The sequence below is a fragment of the Vombatus ursinus genome, unplaced genomic scaffold (assembly GCF_900497805.2).
Source record: "Vombatus ursinus unplaced genomic scaffold, bare-nosed wombat genome assembly UNPS02014909.1, whole genome shotgun sequence".
NCBI classification, from domain to species: domain Eukaryota; kingdom Metazoa; phylum Chordata; class Mammalia; order Diprotodontia; family Vombatidae; genus Vombatus; species Vombatus ursinus.
This window is the reverse complement of record NW_020954687.1, coordinates 1,496,545-1,514,244: the sequence shown is the minus strand read 5'-3', so window position 1 is coordinate 1,514,244 and position 17,700 is coordinate 1,496,545. Positions and strand designations below refer to the sequence as shown.

The following is a 17,700-nucleotide window of genomic DNA, read 5'->3' as shown; positions in this document are numbered from 1 at the left end:
TTCTGGTTTTCATGGGCACTTTTCTGGCTCTCTTGCAGTGTAGCGTAAGCATTGTCCTCCTGCGAAGGGAGCCCCTCAAGGATCCAGACGCACTCCTGGGCATGTGGCGGGCACTGAGCCGAGCGGAAGGCGGCCGCGCTCGGAGAAAGGCCAGTGGTGGAGTTTTCTTTTTCCTTTCAGCTGTGGTTTTGTGGTGCCCCTGCTTCCTGGCCCCCGTGGGAAAGATGGAGTCACTCTAGGGCTCTGCTTAGAACTCCCCCAGCCCTTCTTCCCTTATCCAAACCCCTCTGCAATTTCCCCCACCAGTAACTTACTGAACCCTGATTGTCAAGGTGCTGCCTAGTCCTATGTCTCTGACAGACCCTCAAGGCCAATAGCATTTCTTAACTTGTCCATCACCCTATCCTCTTCCATTCTCTCCTTTCACCTCTACTTGGCAAACACATTCCATTTAAATGTTTATTTAGAAGGGAAAGGGCAAAGGAGAGAATGGAAGAGGATAGGGTGATGGACAAGTTAAGAAATGCTATTGGCCTTGAGGGTCTGTCAGAGACATAGGACTAGGCAGCACCTTGACAATCAGGGTTCAGTAAGTTACTGGTGGGGGAAATTGCAGAGGGGTTTGAGAGATGAAAAAGGACAATTTTAAGAGAGACAGGAAATGGGATTGGAAGAAGTGTGAGTCAGTGTGCTGATGAAACGTGTAAATGAAGCCTAGGGTCAGTGTTGAAACTAAAACTAACAGATTGGTGCTAGCCTCATTTCACTCTGGCAGAATTTACTTAAAATAATTGAGTTCCTTAATAGTTTGTTGTAGTCTGTATACCCTAAAAGGATAACTGTGTAACCCAATTGGGACTGTTCTCTTTTAATTCAATAACTTGGTACAGTTCAAACCACGTTTTAATCTCGATTGCTTAAAACACCAGACAACCCTGTATACCAGCCCTGGCAGTGGCCCCTTGCCCAGGGAGCAGAGAGGTACTCTGCCCTTTCTCCTGCCTTCACACAGTTCTGTTGGGATGAACACAACCTAGAGCACTACTTTCTGCAGTTAACTTTAGTTATATCAGTCCCTCTAGGAAACACTATATACTGTCTCTGTTTAGTCAGCAGCTGTAAGCTGTATTTTATCTCTTTGACAGGAGTCACCAGTGAGCAGGAACATCTATGTTGGTCATTTTTCCAAATAATGTGGCAAAGTGGTTAAAATGTTGGATTTATTCCTGGTTTTATCATTAAGGGAATTCTTAGTTTTTAAACTAATCCTTTAAAGTCTCCATGCCTAAGTTTTGTTATGCAGAGCTGAGAAGGTGCCCAGAAAGATAAATAAGTAACAATAATGATAGCAGGTAGTTAGAGAATACTTTGTAATTTATAAGTATTGCATTGGAGATAACCTTATGAGGTTATCGGGCCTATTCTTAGTGTATTGACAAACCATCTCAAGCACATAGATGTAAAATGCCGTGAACACAGTAGGTGTTTAATAAATGTTTGTTGAATTGAATTGAAGTAGGAAAGCCAAGGACTCAAACCCAGAGCATCAGACTTTAATTCCAGTGTGCTTTTTAGCACACCAGGCTGAAATGCTGCAGGAAATAGTTCTTTCTTAGAGCCCTGTGTCTGCAAAACTAATCACTAGGATTCATTCAGTTACTTAGAAGTACTTCATTAGAGTAGTGTTCACTCACTGAACCACAGTCAGGAAAACCTGGGTTCAGATCCTGCCTGACACATTCAAGTTATGTGGACCTGTGCAAGTTACTTAATCGTTCTTGTCCTTATTTTCGTCATCTATAAAATGGGAATAATAATACCTATAATGCTTTACTTCACAAGATTGTTGGGAGGATCAAATGAGATCATGTATATAGAATTCTTTACAAACCTTAAGATGATATTTGTGTGTGTGTGTGTGTGTGTGTGTGTATGATGCATTTTTTATTAAAAAAATAAATATATTTTAACAGACAGGAAAAGGTTTGATATTGAGATGGAAATTATCCTTTAATCAGCTGCCTCTACAGTCAACCAATCAACTTATCAGAATTAAGATCATAATTAGTTGTTATTTTTTTTTTTAAAGAAGAAAGAATAATTAGAAAAAATGTGGCATACAAGTGAAACATCAACCCTGAATTTTTTGAACAGGCAATTGAAATTAAAAATGGGATGTGGATAACAGAAATTAATTACATCAACACAATGATAAGAATTTTATCCATTTTAACAGATGTAAATTAATGGCCACAGTGAGAACAAAAGAGCCCAGACTTACTTACCAGATGGAGAGAGATGACTGCCAATGGCAACACCGGGTTAGAATATAAAGTCATTGACAAATTCTTAGAAAGAGGGGTAATGAGTGATTTTTAGCTGCATTGTCTCTTAAAATAGATGGACCGAGTAGAAGGTAAAATCATTTTAAAGGAAGCTTAGCAAGGTACCCAGCTAAGCAAAGTCATCACAGAGGCATTCAAGTCTGAGAATGAAAAGAGGACTACCTGAAAAAAATTTGCAGAAATCATTTTAACAAACTTTTTTGATCATCAAAAACAGTAGAATCACCACACTTAGACTCCACTTAAACATTCCTAATTGTACTTAAAGAGAAAGTAGAAGTGGCAGTGAAGAGAACAAAAAGAGAAAAGCAGCTGGATCAAACCAAATAGAGAGAGGGGAGCTCCATGTTGGAAGTGACACGATTATAAAGGCAGTAAGGGACTGATATATATGGTAGCTGGAGGGAAAAAAGATAATAATGACAGAGAAAAAAGCTTAGATTTTTATTAATACCCAGAAAAAGGTAGTCAGAAGACTGTCAATAGCTTCCTATCTGTGCACCATCTTTCCCATCCAATATCTTTATGGGGGTGATTTGTACAGAAATCATGGTTATCAAGGAATGAGCAAACTTTCACAAGTAATATTCAATAATGAATGACATCTTTACTATTTCACAATTAACTAAAAGGTGTAGAGAATTTAAGATGCCATTGTGTTTACTGTTTGTTCATTACAAAAAAGTGTTTGATTTGACAGAACAGAATGCTGCCATATAGGCACTTTTTCAACAAAGTGTCTCCCATTCATATGTCAGAATTATTCAAGATACCTTGGAAGATGTAACAAATCACTTATTATTTTCAGAAAGCCCTCTGATAAACATCAAGGGAGGTTTAAAACAGGGAGACATAAGCTTGTAAAAGGTATTTTTCCTGAGAAAATAAAAGATCCATCACAGAATCCAGATCAAAGAGAGGATTCCCTGTAAATGATGAGGTCCTCTGTTTGTTCCTGTTTAATGATGACATGGTCCTAATTGCATCAAGCCCCAGAATATTACAGAGCCTGCTGGAAGAGATCTGTAATCACTCAAATTAGGTTATCCATCCACGTAGGGAACACCTAATGAATGAAGAGTATCCCTTACCCTGAAACACATGAAGGTGTATTTCAACATGCATCTGGATATACACCCTATCAAATTTCTCCATCAACAGAGAAAAAAATAAAACCAGGAAGAGTATAGGCAGGATTGTCATGAGAATTTTTTTTTTAACTGATACCAATCTACCCATAAAAGCAAGGGCTCATTTTTCAAATACTAACATTGTGCCAGTGTAAGACATACAACAGAACTACCCCCAAAGATGTAAAAATGAGTATCTCACAGAGGGCAAAGAAGAGGCTGTAACATTGAACCAATAAGGAACTCTGAAGAACAGAAGTAAGAAACCTTTTTGAGAAATGTTATAATTAGAGACAATGGGGTGGTCAAGTGGCAGGAACAAGAGATTACAGGTAGACGGCCAGAGTGCTGCACTGGTGCAACATCAGCAAAAAGCAGGGGAGGCCTCCAGCCTGTCGTTTGGACCAAGCTCATGTGGCAGACTTGTTGGACAAGAGTAGCACAGCTCGGGAAGGAGTGCGTGTAATGCAGTCTTTATGGGTGGAGAAGACTCCCAAATCCTTAAGATCAGAGACCCATATAAATATATTTTCATTTATTATTCAGTGGCAATTGATAATCCAAGAGTTGTAATGTATGGGGGGGGTGAGGGTTAATTTATGATTTGGGATGAAGGAAAAAGTAATGGGAAAATTGACATTTGCCCTTGTTTATACTGACACTTTCCCACTCACCCATCTGATGGGAATTTATATCATTTAATTGTCTTAGGTTTCTAAATCATTTTTTATTCTTTCTTGGGATGTTGAAGCCTCTATGAAGTCAGTGCTGTTTCCCACCCTCCACTCATTTTCTACTTTTGTCTCTTAGGAAGCTAATAGTGATTTTTTTTTCTTTTCCAAATATTCTTCTCCTAGAATTCAAAATATAGAAATTAATATTACACCTTTTAACAGTGTTGTTTCCTATGGATAGTGGCCTTCATTTCATTAAAAATCCATTGCTATTTTAAAGCAAATACAAGGAAAACCTAATGGATGCCTAAGTTTTGGGGATACTTTTTTTTTTTTTTTTTTCGTTTTTTCCTTTTGGCTACTGTTGCAGCCTAGTCTCTTGCTGACTATCAGTGACTTGTTTCTCATCACCTCACTGGAGTCCCTGTGATAAGGGAAGCAATATAGCTAACAGGAGTTGGGGTCCAAACATGACACATTCCTGTGGGTGCTTTCTGCAGCCCTAAGATAATTGTAACCCTGGATACAGCTGTCATGAAGTAAAGTATTTCCATAATCAACTGGGCTTGACCTTTGGGGAGAAAGGGGTGGAGGGGTGAGAAACCCAGTTGGTCTGCCTTTTGTAGTGAGCGCATTCTAGAGGGAAGGAAATGATTAAAACCCTCAATATGCTCAGGTAGCTCAAGAGGTATTTCTGGGCTGGGATGGCAGCCTGTTTTCTGTTCTATGCTGCTTTTCCTCCCTTTAGTGACAGTGCAGTCGGGTATACGTTGATGGTCCACTCTTCTTCCCATAAGGCCTCCTTGTTATCCTCTGAACAGTGTCATGCCTGTACATTAGTCTGAGAACATAGGCCTTCCGACGTGGTCAAAGCTCTTCACCCTCAGCTCAGGGAGATCTGTTTCCAACCAGACAGGTCTCCAGTAGTGCAAGTTTCCTGACACAGCTCCTCTGTAGCTCTCCCCTCCTTCCTTTCCACTGAAAGTTTTGTTTTTCCTAAATGTTCGTGTATTTGTTTTGTCCTCAGATTTCTTTTGGACAGATATTTTTATTCTTGCTGTGGTTCTCGTTTTCTCAAACACAAGCCTAATCTTTATAATAATGGTCCCAAGAAATTGTGCTAATTCTAGAATCATTAAAACCTGAGTCAAATTGGCCCATGACAAAATGGCTTAGATGTAGATGAGTGATCTCGTGAACCATTTTATTTTGCAAGAGACTACATCAAGGCATACCAGAAATGTGCAGATATACCTCGCTGCACATTTAGTATCAAACTTATGCAAAAGTGATTTTTTAAAAATCAATGAATGCATGAAGTTAGTGTCTATTTCGATATTCAGCATAAAAGATGACATAGAGACCATTGAAAATATCTATTCTTTTGGACAGATTTCACAGTTGTTGTTTAGATGTCCCATTATTCTCTTGCTCAAATTGACTTGAACATTTGGTACCTGAGGACTCTTCCCTAAATTGTATTCAGTTCAGCTGATTAGAATGTTTCCAGATGCCTACCAAAGATAGACATTCAAAGATGTCTGAGATCTTTTAGCCTGAAATCCTCCTCAGGTAAGTTTACTTATGGATGACATGTAGATGACACCCCTCAACTAGACATGCAAATGTATAGACTACATTGACCAGATTTTCTCTAGGAAATACAATGAATTTCAGAAACTTCAGGAATAATTCTTCCAATTTTTTTTTTCTTTTTGTGATCTCATCATCTAGTAAATACTGGAAAAGGAGGCTGGCTTCTTTAACAACTTAGATTTCTTTCTGTTGTGGTATTCTTGCTAAAAAAAAAAAAAGAAAAGGAAAAGAAAAAGAAAAAATGCCTTCTTCCTGCCAAAGTGAGGTGATTGGTACCATAGGAATGCAATTGTAGCCATTAAGTTTTTAACCATAGATCTCAGCACTCTAGCTAATCTTTGTAGTAATCTAGTTACTTGAGATGCATAAATACTAAATGTTGCAACAAGAAGAGGTATAATCATTTTAATATAGACATTTCTCTGATGCATAGTTCATTTTGAATACATATGCCAGCACAATCAGTCTTGTTTTTTGTGCTTAGTGACTCATTTTAACTATGTGGACAAAAACTGGTCAAGGGATTTTAAGGGCCTAGTTGGAAGTAATCAGCTGTCAGGCTTCCTACTAAAGCCCTAGGCCTGAAAAGCTGCTTGCCCTCAGTTCTGAGTAACTCATCTTGAAATTGTGATGCTCTTTTGAGTTTTTCCTCCTGTTTTGTCTCTTTGCCAACATGAACCAATTCTGTATTTGAGTTTGGGGATAGCACCAATGGACCACAAACATTCACTGTGTACAGATACAACCTGAAAATGGTTGGATTTCTTATAACACTTCTGTTTTTATGACCAAGCTTGTTAGACCTACTTATCTCTCAGTTCTAAACCAGAGCTAGATGCCCAGAGTTTCTCCCTGATGGACAGTCATCTGATCTCTGGTAACACACATATGTGTATTAAATTCCTAGACTCTGTTTAGGGTGATCTTACAGTTAGAAATATGTATTACCTTAGGAGAGGTAGGGCTAGGTCTACAGTAGTAGAAGAGCTTAGTGGCACTGCTCAAAAGTGATTTATACACCCCCCCCCCACTTTTCTCTGCCCAAAGAGTATGTCTGAGTAGCAGATTCCCCACCCCCCCCCAAAAAAAGAGTGGCTGAACTATTTACTGAAATCCTTTTTTGTCACCATCACAGTTAATTCTCAGTAAGTTGTCTTGTCATTTCTTGTATACTCTTAGATTAATGATAAACTTTTTTCTTTTCAGAATTTGGAGTTCACTTAGCAGAGCTGACTGTGGATCCACAGGGAGCATTAGCTATCCGTCAGGTAAGCCTAGAGTGGTTTTCCTTTTCTCAATGATTGAGCCTTCTTGTGGAAAAATGAGAAACTAAAAGGCTGACTTTACTAATACTGGGACAAATTTATATCTTATCCATACCCTATTCCTGTGGAATGAATTAACTTGTTTTCTTTCCAGTTGGCATCAGTTATCTTGAAACAGTATGTGGAAACCCACTGGTGTGCCCAATCAGAGAAGTTCAGGCCTCCTGAAACCACAGAAAGGGTCAGTAGATTTATTACATTTGTCCACCTGGGAAGGTATGTGGGACTTTTGAGAGAGCAGGGTGTGAATACCCTGCAAAGATCTGAAAATGACCCAAAGGGGATTTGGGGGAGGGAGTTGTTTCATTGGGAAGAATATTGTTGTGACATAAGTATCAAATATCTGAATAAGTTGTTTGACAAATTCATCTAGATCTTTCTCTCAGATGCATTATATGCCACGGTAGCATATAAAATACATTCTTTGTAGTTCAAGATATGCTCAACATAACTTGGATAAATCACATAGGGCTAGGTCTAAAGGGAGGGTATTTCCTGCAGGCAAAAATTGTTATCCGGGAGCTGCTGCCCAATGGGCTGAGGGAATCAATTAGCAAGGTCCGTTCCAGTGTGGCCTATGCAGTGTCAGCCATTGCGCATTGGGACTGGCCAGAGGCCTGGCCCCAACTCTTTAACCTGCTGATGGAGATGTTGATGAGCGGAGATCTGAATGCTGTTCATGGAGCCATGCGAGTGCTGACAGGTACTAAATGCTTCTGCCTAAGCAAGGACTTGCTCATGTTTTCAAAATCAGACAGAAGTATTTGCCAGAGTCCTGTGGAAGGGATCAACAACCGTGGTTGACCTGACTCCATTTTTCTAAGATTCTCTCTCTGTTATCTGCCCCACATCTATCCACTCTTCCTGGGTTATTGGGCTCCTGATGCTGCTCCTGTACCTACTCACTAGAGATGCACTCATCTCCCTTCCTGTTATAACTTTTCCCCTTAGTTTAGCCAAGACAAGTTTGGAATTTTTGCAAAGGAACTCTTAATAGCAAAGTAAGAGAAATCAAGGCAAGTTTATATAGAAACAACCAGATTTATAGATACAGATTTTTCATCCTAACTTTGGGATATTCTTCCTTTGGTCCTTTTTCATCACTTCAACCCTAAGACACCTAAGAAAGTTGCTCAAACTTTTAAACCAAGGTGGATTTAAACTGTGTAACCTTGGACTTATCCTCTGAGTGTCTGTTTAATCATCACTATGAGAGTTAGATTCCACAAACTCATAAGGTCTTTCAGCTGAAAATTCCATGTTTTGAGAATGATAGACCTCTCTCTCCTAGAGAATCTCCTAGGTTCTTCTAGAGCCTTTTGTCAGGTATTATCTCTAAGAAAAATGGGCTCGCTTCTAGACTGGTCATCTGCTCTGGAAGTACCCTCACCTGCTGGGGTCTCAATTTCATCAGCTAGAGGAGAAAAAGTCTTCCTTAGCTGGCCCCAGGAATTCTTCTGTTGAGTTCAGGCCATCTTGCATTGCCACAGAAGGTGTCTCTTTAGCTCCTATCTTGAACAATAGGCCCTCCAAAGATCTAACCTCACTTCTGACCTCATTGGTTTGCCTGAGATGTGGTTGCCGTTGGTTTGCTTGCCATTAGCTACTAGGCATTTAGTTGCTAATACTGACCTTTGATAGAGCAGAGCCTCCTTAACTCTTGTCTAGGTTGGCATCTAAGTCTGGTCTCACTAGTGGCCATGTGGCCTCAATGATAGTTACCATTTTCCCCTGAATTCTGTATGTATCATGTGATATCCAGAAACAGAAATCTCCTTTCTACCTGTTTCAAAACTCTGTCCCCCTTTTGAGTTGAATACTGAGTTCTTAGTTCTTCTCTTCCACCCCTTTCCCCTGGCAATTAGGGTTAAGTGATTTGCCCAAGGTCACACCGGCAGAAAGTGTCAAGTGTCTGAGGCCAGATTTGAACTCAAATCCTCCTGACTCCAGGGTCAATGCTATATCTACTGTGCCACCTAGCTGCCCCTGAATTCTTATTTCTTGTCTGAGGTTCTCACTTTCACTTGGTTCATGCAGAACCAAGATAACTGATGGACCCTGAGCCTTTCCCAGCTCAGGTTATCAGGTCTTTCTGTTAACCTAGATTCCCTTTCAGAATACTATCTCTGCAGTTTTACTTAAGTATCTTAAACATAAACTAATAATAATAGGCTGTGCTATTCCCTAATTGAAAACCTCATGAGCTCCCAACACCAAGCCTACTCCCTCCCCATCAACCAAGAGAAGAGAGAGGAAGTTGTGTACTTGAGCTGCAGGTGAATTTGAAGAACCCCCAGTACTGTAAATTAAGAATAATATCTTCCATATCTTCAGTATGGATGTCTTCCATAGTGTCATTTTGTTCTCAGCAATCCAGAGAAAACTGCCATAGAACAATGCATCTAGTTGCAATAGAGAAACTAACCGGTATGGTGAGATGAAAAGAGCTTGAAGGTAGAAAGCCTCTCAGCTCCACCACTTAGTAGTGGTGGCATTTCAGATGCCTGACTTCCTTAGGCTTTGTTTCTTTACCTGTAAAATAGGCATTAAAATATTTACATTACCCCTTTGGCAGGTTGGTTAAGGAATAAGTGAGATAAAACATATGGAAATGCTTTGTGAATTATACTGTGATATAGGAATTTAAATTATTACTGCTGTGATTATGGAACAACTTCCGTGGCCCAAGCAGCCATTCTCCTAAAATATCTAAATGCATGGAAACTGTACTTTAGTGATACAAGAGACTCAGGAATGCATGTACACAGTGGAACACTGTGTGGAGAAGAAAAGACTATGGAAATGAGAAAATTACCATTTTCTAAAAGACTTTGTGATGATGGGGCCATTTAACAATTTTCTCTACTTTTTACATATAGGAGAACTGAGTTTTAGGGGAATTTGCTTTCTTTGTAGTTTTTATAGGAATTACCACAGGGCAGTTGGAACTCTTAATTGCTTTAATTTCCAAACAAGTTGGGAGATAGGGTTGTTGAAAATGTTCCATCCTACTGAAATACTGTATCAGATTGGTCTAGATGATTTAGGGAAATTATCTTTCTCAGCTTCAGCCTTTTAATCTGTAAAAGTACAGTAAAATACTAACTTTCAGAATTGGTTGTAGGAGAGTAAATATGATAGCTAAACACTCCATAAAACCGGGAAATGCTGTTAAACTAGATCATGCTTTGTCTTTATTACTTCTTATAGTATTTATGTGTAAGGCAGCAGTTTCATTTGTCACTTCCTTTGAAAATCATAGCATCAAGTATTGAACTCTTGAAGTGCAAATCATAGGCCAACCTGAGATAATAAAGAAACTCAGTCTTGAATCTTTGACACTAATACCATGGACCTTGGTACTTTCCCAGCGTTAGTAAACTGTGATAACTTTGAAAATTTCACTTTTTGTTTCTAAATCATGCATCTTATTTGAGAAACATCCAAGTGACTTAATGTGCCACCCCTTCTTCCTCTTCCCCCCTTCTTGTTGATGACATAACAGAAACAGAAGATACATCAAGGCTCTATAAAGAAACTATCTTAGAAACTCCATTTTCATCATGATTCTACCCTTAATAATGTGGAATCCATAGTCCTTTGTGATATTTTCATGTGCTCTGGTTGCCTTTTCTTTCTTTTTAATGGAGACAGAGTGACCCGTTTCTCCCCAATGGCTTATTTAAATAACATTCTTCTGATTTATGTCTTGTCCTTCTCCACACCCATGTCAGAATTCCCTTTCTGCTCCAGGTAACAGCAACTTTTGCCTTCCAGGCAAATAAATGTCATCCATTCTCAGCGTAATGGACTTAGTAGAGTTTAAGGCCAAGCAAGTCAACATACACTCAACCAAATGGACCAAAACATCATGCCCAGAGGAGGTGTTAAAAGAAAATGAGATCAAAAAGTGGATTTGGTTATCAGAGGAGCAACTATTCATTAGGATTTTAATATAGAGGATATGTCTTAGAAAGTGCAGTGATGCCCCACATATTTCCAACAAAGACTTCAATGGCATCTATTATGGCTTTCTTTGCAGTATTTATAAGAAAGATTTTTTTTTTCTTCTTCCTAATCTCTCACAGAAGGGGCCTTTTACTTCCTCACTGTCATCTTTTCCTTTCTCATAAAAAAATCTAAAATCTCCTGCTTCCCTACCTCTGAAATAAAAGCCCACTGGTCCCCGGTTCTCCCTTCCAAAAACCACACCAGTGTCTTTCCTGGCATTTTATGGCTTTGGGGACAATAGCTGGGGCAACAATAACACTCTTTTCATTCTAGAATTCACTCGGGAAGTAACGGATACACAGATGCCACTTGTTGCTCCTGTTATTCTCCCGGAGATGTATAAGATCTTCACCATGGCAGAGGTATGGAAGCTCCTTAGTCACTTCCTGTGGTTAGCAGAAAGATAGCTGGCATTGGAGGCTGTGGAATCGTTTCCAGATACATACTATTTAGCCAGTAACCAGTCTCCAAATCACAGTTGCAAATCCATTATTTTGCTACAGAGTACCACCGATTGTGGTGGCACCTGCCAGAGCTGAACCTGAATGATAGTTTCACTATCATTAACTGCCAGGGTTTGCCCTAGACAAAATTGACAAATAGACAAAGTTTGTCTTCAGCCTCATTTCTAACTCCTGGCATCCCATCTTTCCCAGAGGACACTGAGATTTCCATAGTCTCTTAGTGCTTTGATCTCAGCTAAATGTTAAAAGGAAATCAATCTGATTAAATTAATTCACACTAAAATATCTTAATAGAAAGCTGATATGAGTCTTCCCAGGAGTCTTAGCATTGAAAAAAACATGACCTTATAAGCCCAAAAGAATGGATCATTAATGGCAAGATTTAAGGCACTAAGACAACACAGTGATATTTTGTAATAGGTGTGCCATCCCAGTGCTGCTCAAAGCACAAATCTGCCTACTTGATACATGTGTAATGCCAATTTTGATTGCAAGTGCTATCTCGGTCTTGTCTTTCTTATATTCTAAACCATAAGATGCAGAGTCCTGGACATCAGGAAGTCGCTCCTATTTTTTCTCTCCTAAATCTTTCTTTTCCTCTATGGTCCTTGTCATATCTGTAGATGTCCTAGTCCAAGTCAATCTAGAATGAGTTAAATATTCAGAATAATTCATAATGCTTCCGCCAACATTTAGGCACACACACAACCTCATGGTGGGTTACTTATAGTGTGTAATCTCTCTTTTAGGTTTATGGTATTCGAACCCGTTCCCGTGCTGTGGAGATTTTTACCACCTGTGCTCATATGATCTGTAACATGGAAGAGCTGGAAAAGGTGGGTGAGACTTCGGGGTGACATATAAGACTAGTAGGTCACACAAACATATTATTTTCAGAGTTTTTTTTTTTTTTAACTAATCCTTCCTAAACTTATTTGATGGCAGTAACATTAGAAGTTTTGTCATATAGATTTTCCATTTTAATTAAAATTTGTATTTGCTTATAGTTAAGTTTCCTTTACTTTCATCTAGTTTTCAGTCACATGGGCTTAGTGTCCTGTTGTGGTGGTCTTGCCTCCCTTCAATGTGTCATTGGTTCCTTGTGGCATCTGTCTGAAGCCAGAATAACTGAGGACAATGATCCCTGTGTTTTAGTAGCACCTTTGGGAGTCCCTCTTATTCTCATGTACATTTCAGTGTCTTTGCACAGGCTGTCCTCTAGGCCTGGAGTATAGTCCTTCCGTCCACCACCACCTCTACCTCACTTGGGCCCTTTGGTTTCCTTTAGAGCTCAAAGTAGACCCCACCTCCTGCCCTAGGCATTTCCTGCTTCTCTGTTCTCCAGATCCTAGTGTCTCCCCATCAAAATCACCTTGTATCCATATTACATATATTTTTTAATATACTCGAATATCTACTTGTCTCCCTCAGTAGAATGCTGTAAGCTTCCTGAGGTCAGGAACTGTTTCATTGATCTTTGTATTCCCAGCAACAAGTGTAGTGTCTGGCAAAGAGTAATCACTTAAGTACTTGTTGATTGATTAATTGATTTATCAGGTCTTAGAATACTCAAGGGGTGAGGATGGGAGTCAGAAGGCATGAGGAGATTTGATCCAGGAGTTCAGGTGTTAAATTAGAATGGTGGAAATGTTAGGCCGGCTGGTTAGAAGCTGATATTTGAAAGACCCACAGCCTTAACAGTGAGCCTTCTTTGAGGGACTGCTAATCAAAAGACGTGTCTGATTCTGACTTCTTTTTCAGGGGGCAGCCAAAGTGTTGATCTTTCCTGTGGTTCAGCAGTTCACTGAGGCCTTTGTTCAGGCTCTCCAGATGCCAGATGGCCCCACATCTGACAGCGGGTTTAAGATGGAAGTGCTAAAGGTAAAAATTCACCAAAATATTTAAGAAATTACCCAGTTTAGGAGGGTGGGGAGTGGTTTTCCAATTTTCAGTCTTTTTGATTTTTAGGCAGTAACGGCCTTAGTGAAAAACTTCCCGAAGCACATGGTTTCCTCCATGCAGCAGATCCTTCCAATTGTGTGGAACACCTTGACTGAAAGTGCAGCTTTATATCCTTTTTTTGAAACCTAGAAGGGCCTATTATATCTCGACTTATAAATCAAGAGCATTGGAGTGGTAATCCTTTCTAAAATGGGTTTTTATCTTGCACAGGGAATTCTGTTACACTTCAAGTTTAAGGTGTACTGGTAGGCAATTATATGAGAGAAAAAGAGAAAGTTCCTGGCTAGAATATATATTTTCCCCCTACTTAGATCTATAAAAATTCCAATTTGTGCCCCTTAACTTTGTCCCATACTTATGTGAGGACAGAAGTGAATTATACTGAGGAAGTAGAAGATCCTGTGGATTCTGATGGTAAGTATTAGTTTACTTCTCTACTTAGGGACACCAACTCATAGGAGAAGGGAGGTAGGGAATTGCAAGGATTAAAAAACATGGAACTTTGGTTGACTTCTCTTTTGAAAGTTTTCAGATCAGGCTTAGATTTCATTTAAATTTCATAAATAGAAGCAGGAATTCTTCCAGCTAAGGCAAGGTGTTGTCTTTGCACATTTGAAGAGCTGAAAAGTAGAAAGCCCGCCTGACCTAGGCCTCACAGAGCCATGTGCAGTGCAGTCTCGTCTCAGATGTTCTCTCCAGGTTCACCGGGGACTCTCGTTAAATGTTGGGGTCTTTTCTCTTCTGCCACATTCTTGGTAGTTAACCATCTTCTTGGTATGTCCGGACTTTCCTGGTTTTCTCCCACTTCTCTGACAACTTCCTCTTGGGCTTCCTACCCCCAAGATGTAGGTGTCCCATATGGCTGTGTTCTTGATAGTTGTTTACACTTGTGTGGATTGAGCTATGTCTATGATTCCCCAAATCTCCATACCTAGTGTGATCGCTTCTCCAAGCTTTAGTTGTACATTTCCAGTCACCTGTTGGGTAGACACCCAGGTGTCCTTATACCTCAAGCTGAACATATCCAAAACTAAACTTTGCATCTCCCTCAAAACCTGCCATTCTTCTTGACCTCCCTCATTCTGTTGCTAGCATTACCATTCTCCCACTCATCTAGACTTCAAAACCCTTTATTTTTCTATCCCTCAACACCTACATCCAAGCAGTTGCCAAGAGCCTGTCAGTTCTGTCTTCACAATGCGCTTCACATACGTTCCATCTTCTGTATTGACAATGCTGCCATCCTATTTCAAACCCTCATTGTCTCTTTCCTAGATTATGAAACACTTGGCTATCTGCTCTCTTGATCTCTAGAACATCTGTCATAGAATAGTCTGTCATCTCCCTAGTGCATGGGCCTGATCAAAAAGCTTTGCACATCTCCTGTAAGAAGTACAAAATTATGTAGCCAGACCATTAAAGTCCTCCACACTCGGGCTCCAACTTCGCGTTCCATCCTTATTTCACCCTCCTCTAATTTGAATATTCTGCTGGGGAACATGGGGGCTCAGTGGATAGAGTGCTAGACTTGGGGTCAGAAAGCCTCCAGTTCAAATGCTGTCTCAGACATTTACTAGCTACGTGACCCTGGATGAGTCACTTCACCTCTGTCTGCTTCTGTTTCCTCATCTCATCCATCTCCATCATCCCAGGGTTCTTGTGAGGATAAAATGAGTCAGTGTTTGTAAAGAGCTTAGCACAGTGCCTGGCCTATAGCAGATGCTACATAAATACTGTTTTTGTCATCATCATTATCATTATAGTTGTTATGGCCACTTTGGATGGCTAACTGTTCCCCTCATCTTATCATTCACTGTCATGCTGGCCCTCCTCCATTCCTAACACATTCTAGCCATATCTCTGCAATGTTGAAATCTTTTTCTGTCAGTGCCTGGCTCAGGTGATACTTCTCTGAAACCTCCAATTCTGCTAACATCTTTCCCCCTTTGCCCTTTTAGTATATTCTGTACAAACATCTATGCCCTGTGTCCTGCTGTCTGACTTTAAGCTCTTAAGGGCAAAGACAGTGTTGTTTTTCATCTTTGTATCCGCAGTTCATTGCACAGAATAGCCATTTAATGCATCTTGAGGGAGTTGGAAGTATCTAGATCAAAAACAGATACAAAAGACAATCCAGAAAATCTTGATTCAGTCCAAAGGGAACAGGAACTCCTGGGTATAGGTTGTGCCGAAGTGTAACCCCTCTAACCTTTGTATGTGGTCATTTAGTCTGGCTGCTTAGTGCATCTAACTGGTAGTCAGGAAGATATGTGTTTGAATCCTACCTTGGACACTAACTGGGTGAACTGGGCAAGTGTCAGTTTCCTCCTCTTTAAAATGAAGATAATAGTAGCACCTCCCAGAATTGTTGTGAGGGTCAAATGAGATCATATTTGTAAAATGCTTTGAAGGCGCTAAAATGTCATGTAAATGTTATTTATTGTTATTATTACTCCCAACAGAATAGAAATCAGCAAACTTGCTTGGGCTGATTTTCAAAGATAACATAGTTACTTTCGAATATTGATGGGATTTTTTTTGTTTGTCATTTTGCTCTGTGGTCATTGATTCCTTTCTTTGTGCACCCTTCCTCTAGGTGAAGTGCTGGGATTTGAAAATCTTGTCTTCAGCATTTTTGAATTTGTACATGCCCTACTAGAAAACAGCAAATTCAAAAGCACTGTGAAGAAGGCATTGCCTGAGCTGATTTATTACATTATTTTATACATGCAAATAACTGAGGAGCAGGTAAATGTCTTCTGGGAAACAACCCCAAATCTGTCCGTTTGAAATATGAGGTTTAGAAGAGAGAGAGAGATTTTAGGGAATAAGAAGATACTAGGAGAGTAACTTCATGATAAGTCCTAAGTAATCATTGGCATTACATTGGTCCTGAGGAAATAAAAACACATCCATTCCTATGTCATGTAGCTGTGCTAAGGTGGTTTTGTCAGCTTCTTCAGACTTAGAGAGCCTTTGCATCAAAAGGTGAGAGAAAATGCCATCCTCTTTGTCTATGTCCATTTGCCTATAGCAGATGATGAGAAGAGATTGTTATCTCATTTGGAAGATCATTGCAGACAAGAAAGATGATCCCAGAATAAAACGATCACCTCTCCCATCTCCTTTGGTGTGCGGTGATTTTGAACTGATAAATCAGACTAGTAGATTCCAAAGGTGCATTTGCCAAAAAGCAGCAAGTGGTGGGAGCTGTTTACCTTCCTGGTAAGGTGGTACATTCCCATAAAGCAGCAGTCTTGAATGACAAACCTCTTTGATAGGGATCAGACAAAAAAGAACTCTTCAGGCTTAGCACCTTCATGTAAGGAAAAATGGGTCATTTTCCCCCTCTGCACCCTTTTCCTCTGGTTGCTGCTGAGGGAACGTTTGATCCAGGTCACCCCATTAGAAAGCTAAATTTCACACTTTTTTCCAGATTAAAGTGTGGACAGCCAACCCCCAGCAGTTTGTTGAAGATGAAGACGATGATACTTTTTCCTACACTGTCAGGATTGCAGCCCAAGACCTGTTGCTGGTAAGACTCTAGATACTCAGTGCCCACCCACCATTAATGAAATCTGTCATCTCTTTGAGCTTCTCTTTGTCTTTCCCACCACCTGACCCCAGCTGAAGCCCTGTTGTTAGATGCCTTTATTACAGCAGTAAGAACCAAAATGCTGCTGCTTCTCTGTGGGCAGGTGAACTGCTTTAAGAATCTCAGTCTTATCTAAGGCTCTTTTCTAACTCCATGTCTATGAACTCTAAATCTATGAGGTACTTCTTTCATAATTTCTTATGGTGTAGCTTTAAGGCAACTAAGTATTAGAAGAAAAAATGGTATATAAACCTTATTGTAGCTGTCTTGATTAGTCAGTAATTAAAATTTTGGCTATCAAAAAGAAAAAAATTTCAGTCTTATGGGAAAATACTGTGGTGAGGAGGAGGGCCTCAAATGAGCAGAAACTGTTATGACAGAAGCAGGGCTTTTTGATCCATTTTTCTGCAAGTATTTATAGTAGCAATCATTGGGTGGCAAACTTAATGGGGAAGGAGCTCCCTTGGGAAGCTGAGTGATACCATCCAAACATCTGCTCCTGTCTTCCTTGCTGCAGGGGAGGTGCTGACATGTGCTGCTTGTTGCTGGGGGAGACTTGAGGGTTGGTGTGAAGATGTCAGTCAGTTCTCAGCACCAC

General features: G+C 39.9%; 1 protein-coding gene across 1 annotated transcript in view; it reads left to right on the top strand.

The window, feature by feature from the left end:
- IPO9 (importin 9) overlaps nt 1–17,700 on the top strand; it is a 38,250-nt gene that overhangs the window by 4,865 nt on the left and 15,685 nt on the right. Inside the window, 10 exon segments of the mRNA XM_027843403.1 lie at nt 6,952–7,013; nt 7,165–7,251; nt 7,572–7,773; nt 11,355–11,443; nt 12,295–12,381; nt 13,307–13,426; nt 13,514–13,614; nt 13,863–13,921; nt 16,104–16,255; nt 16,944–17,042. Of these exon segments, the coding sequence (XP_027699204.1) occupies nt 6,952–7,013; nt 7,165–7,251; nt 7,572–7,773; nt 11,355–11,443; nt 12,295–12,381; nt 13,307–13,426; nt 13,514–13,614; nt 13,863–13,921; nt 16,104–16,255; nt 16,944–17,042 (1,058 nt within the window).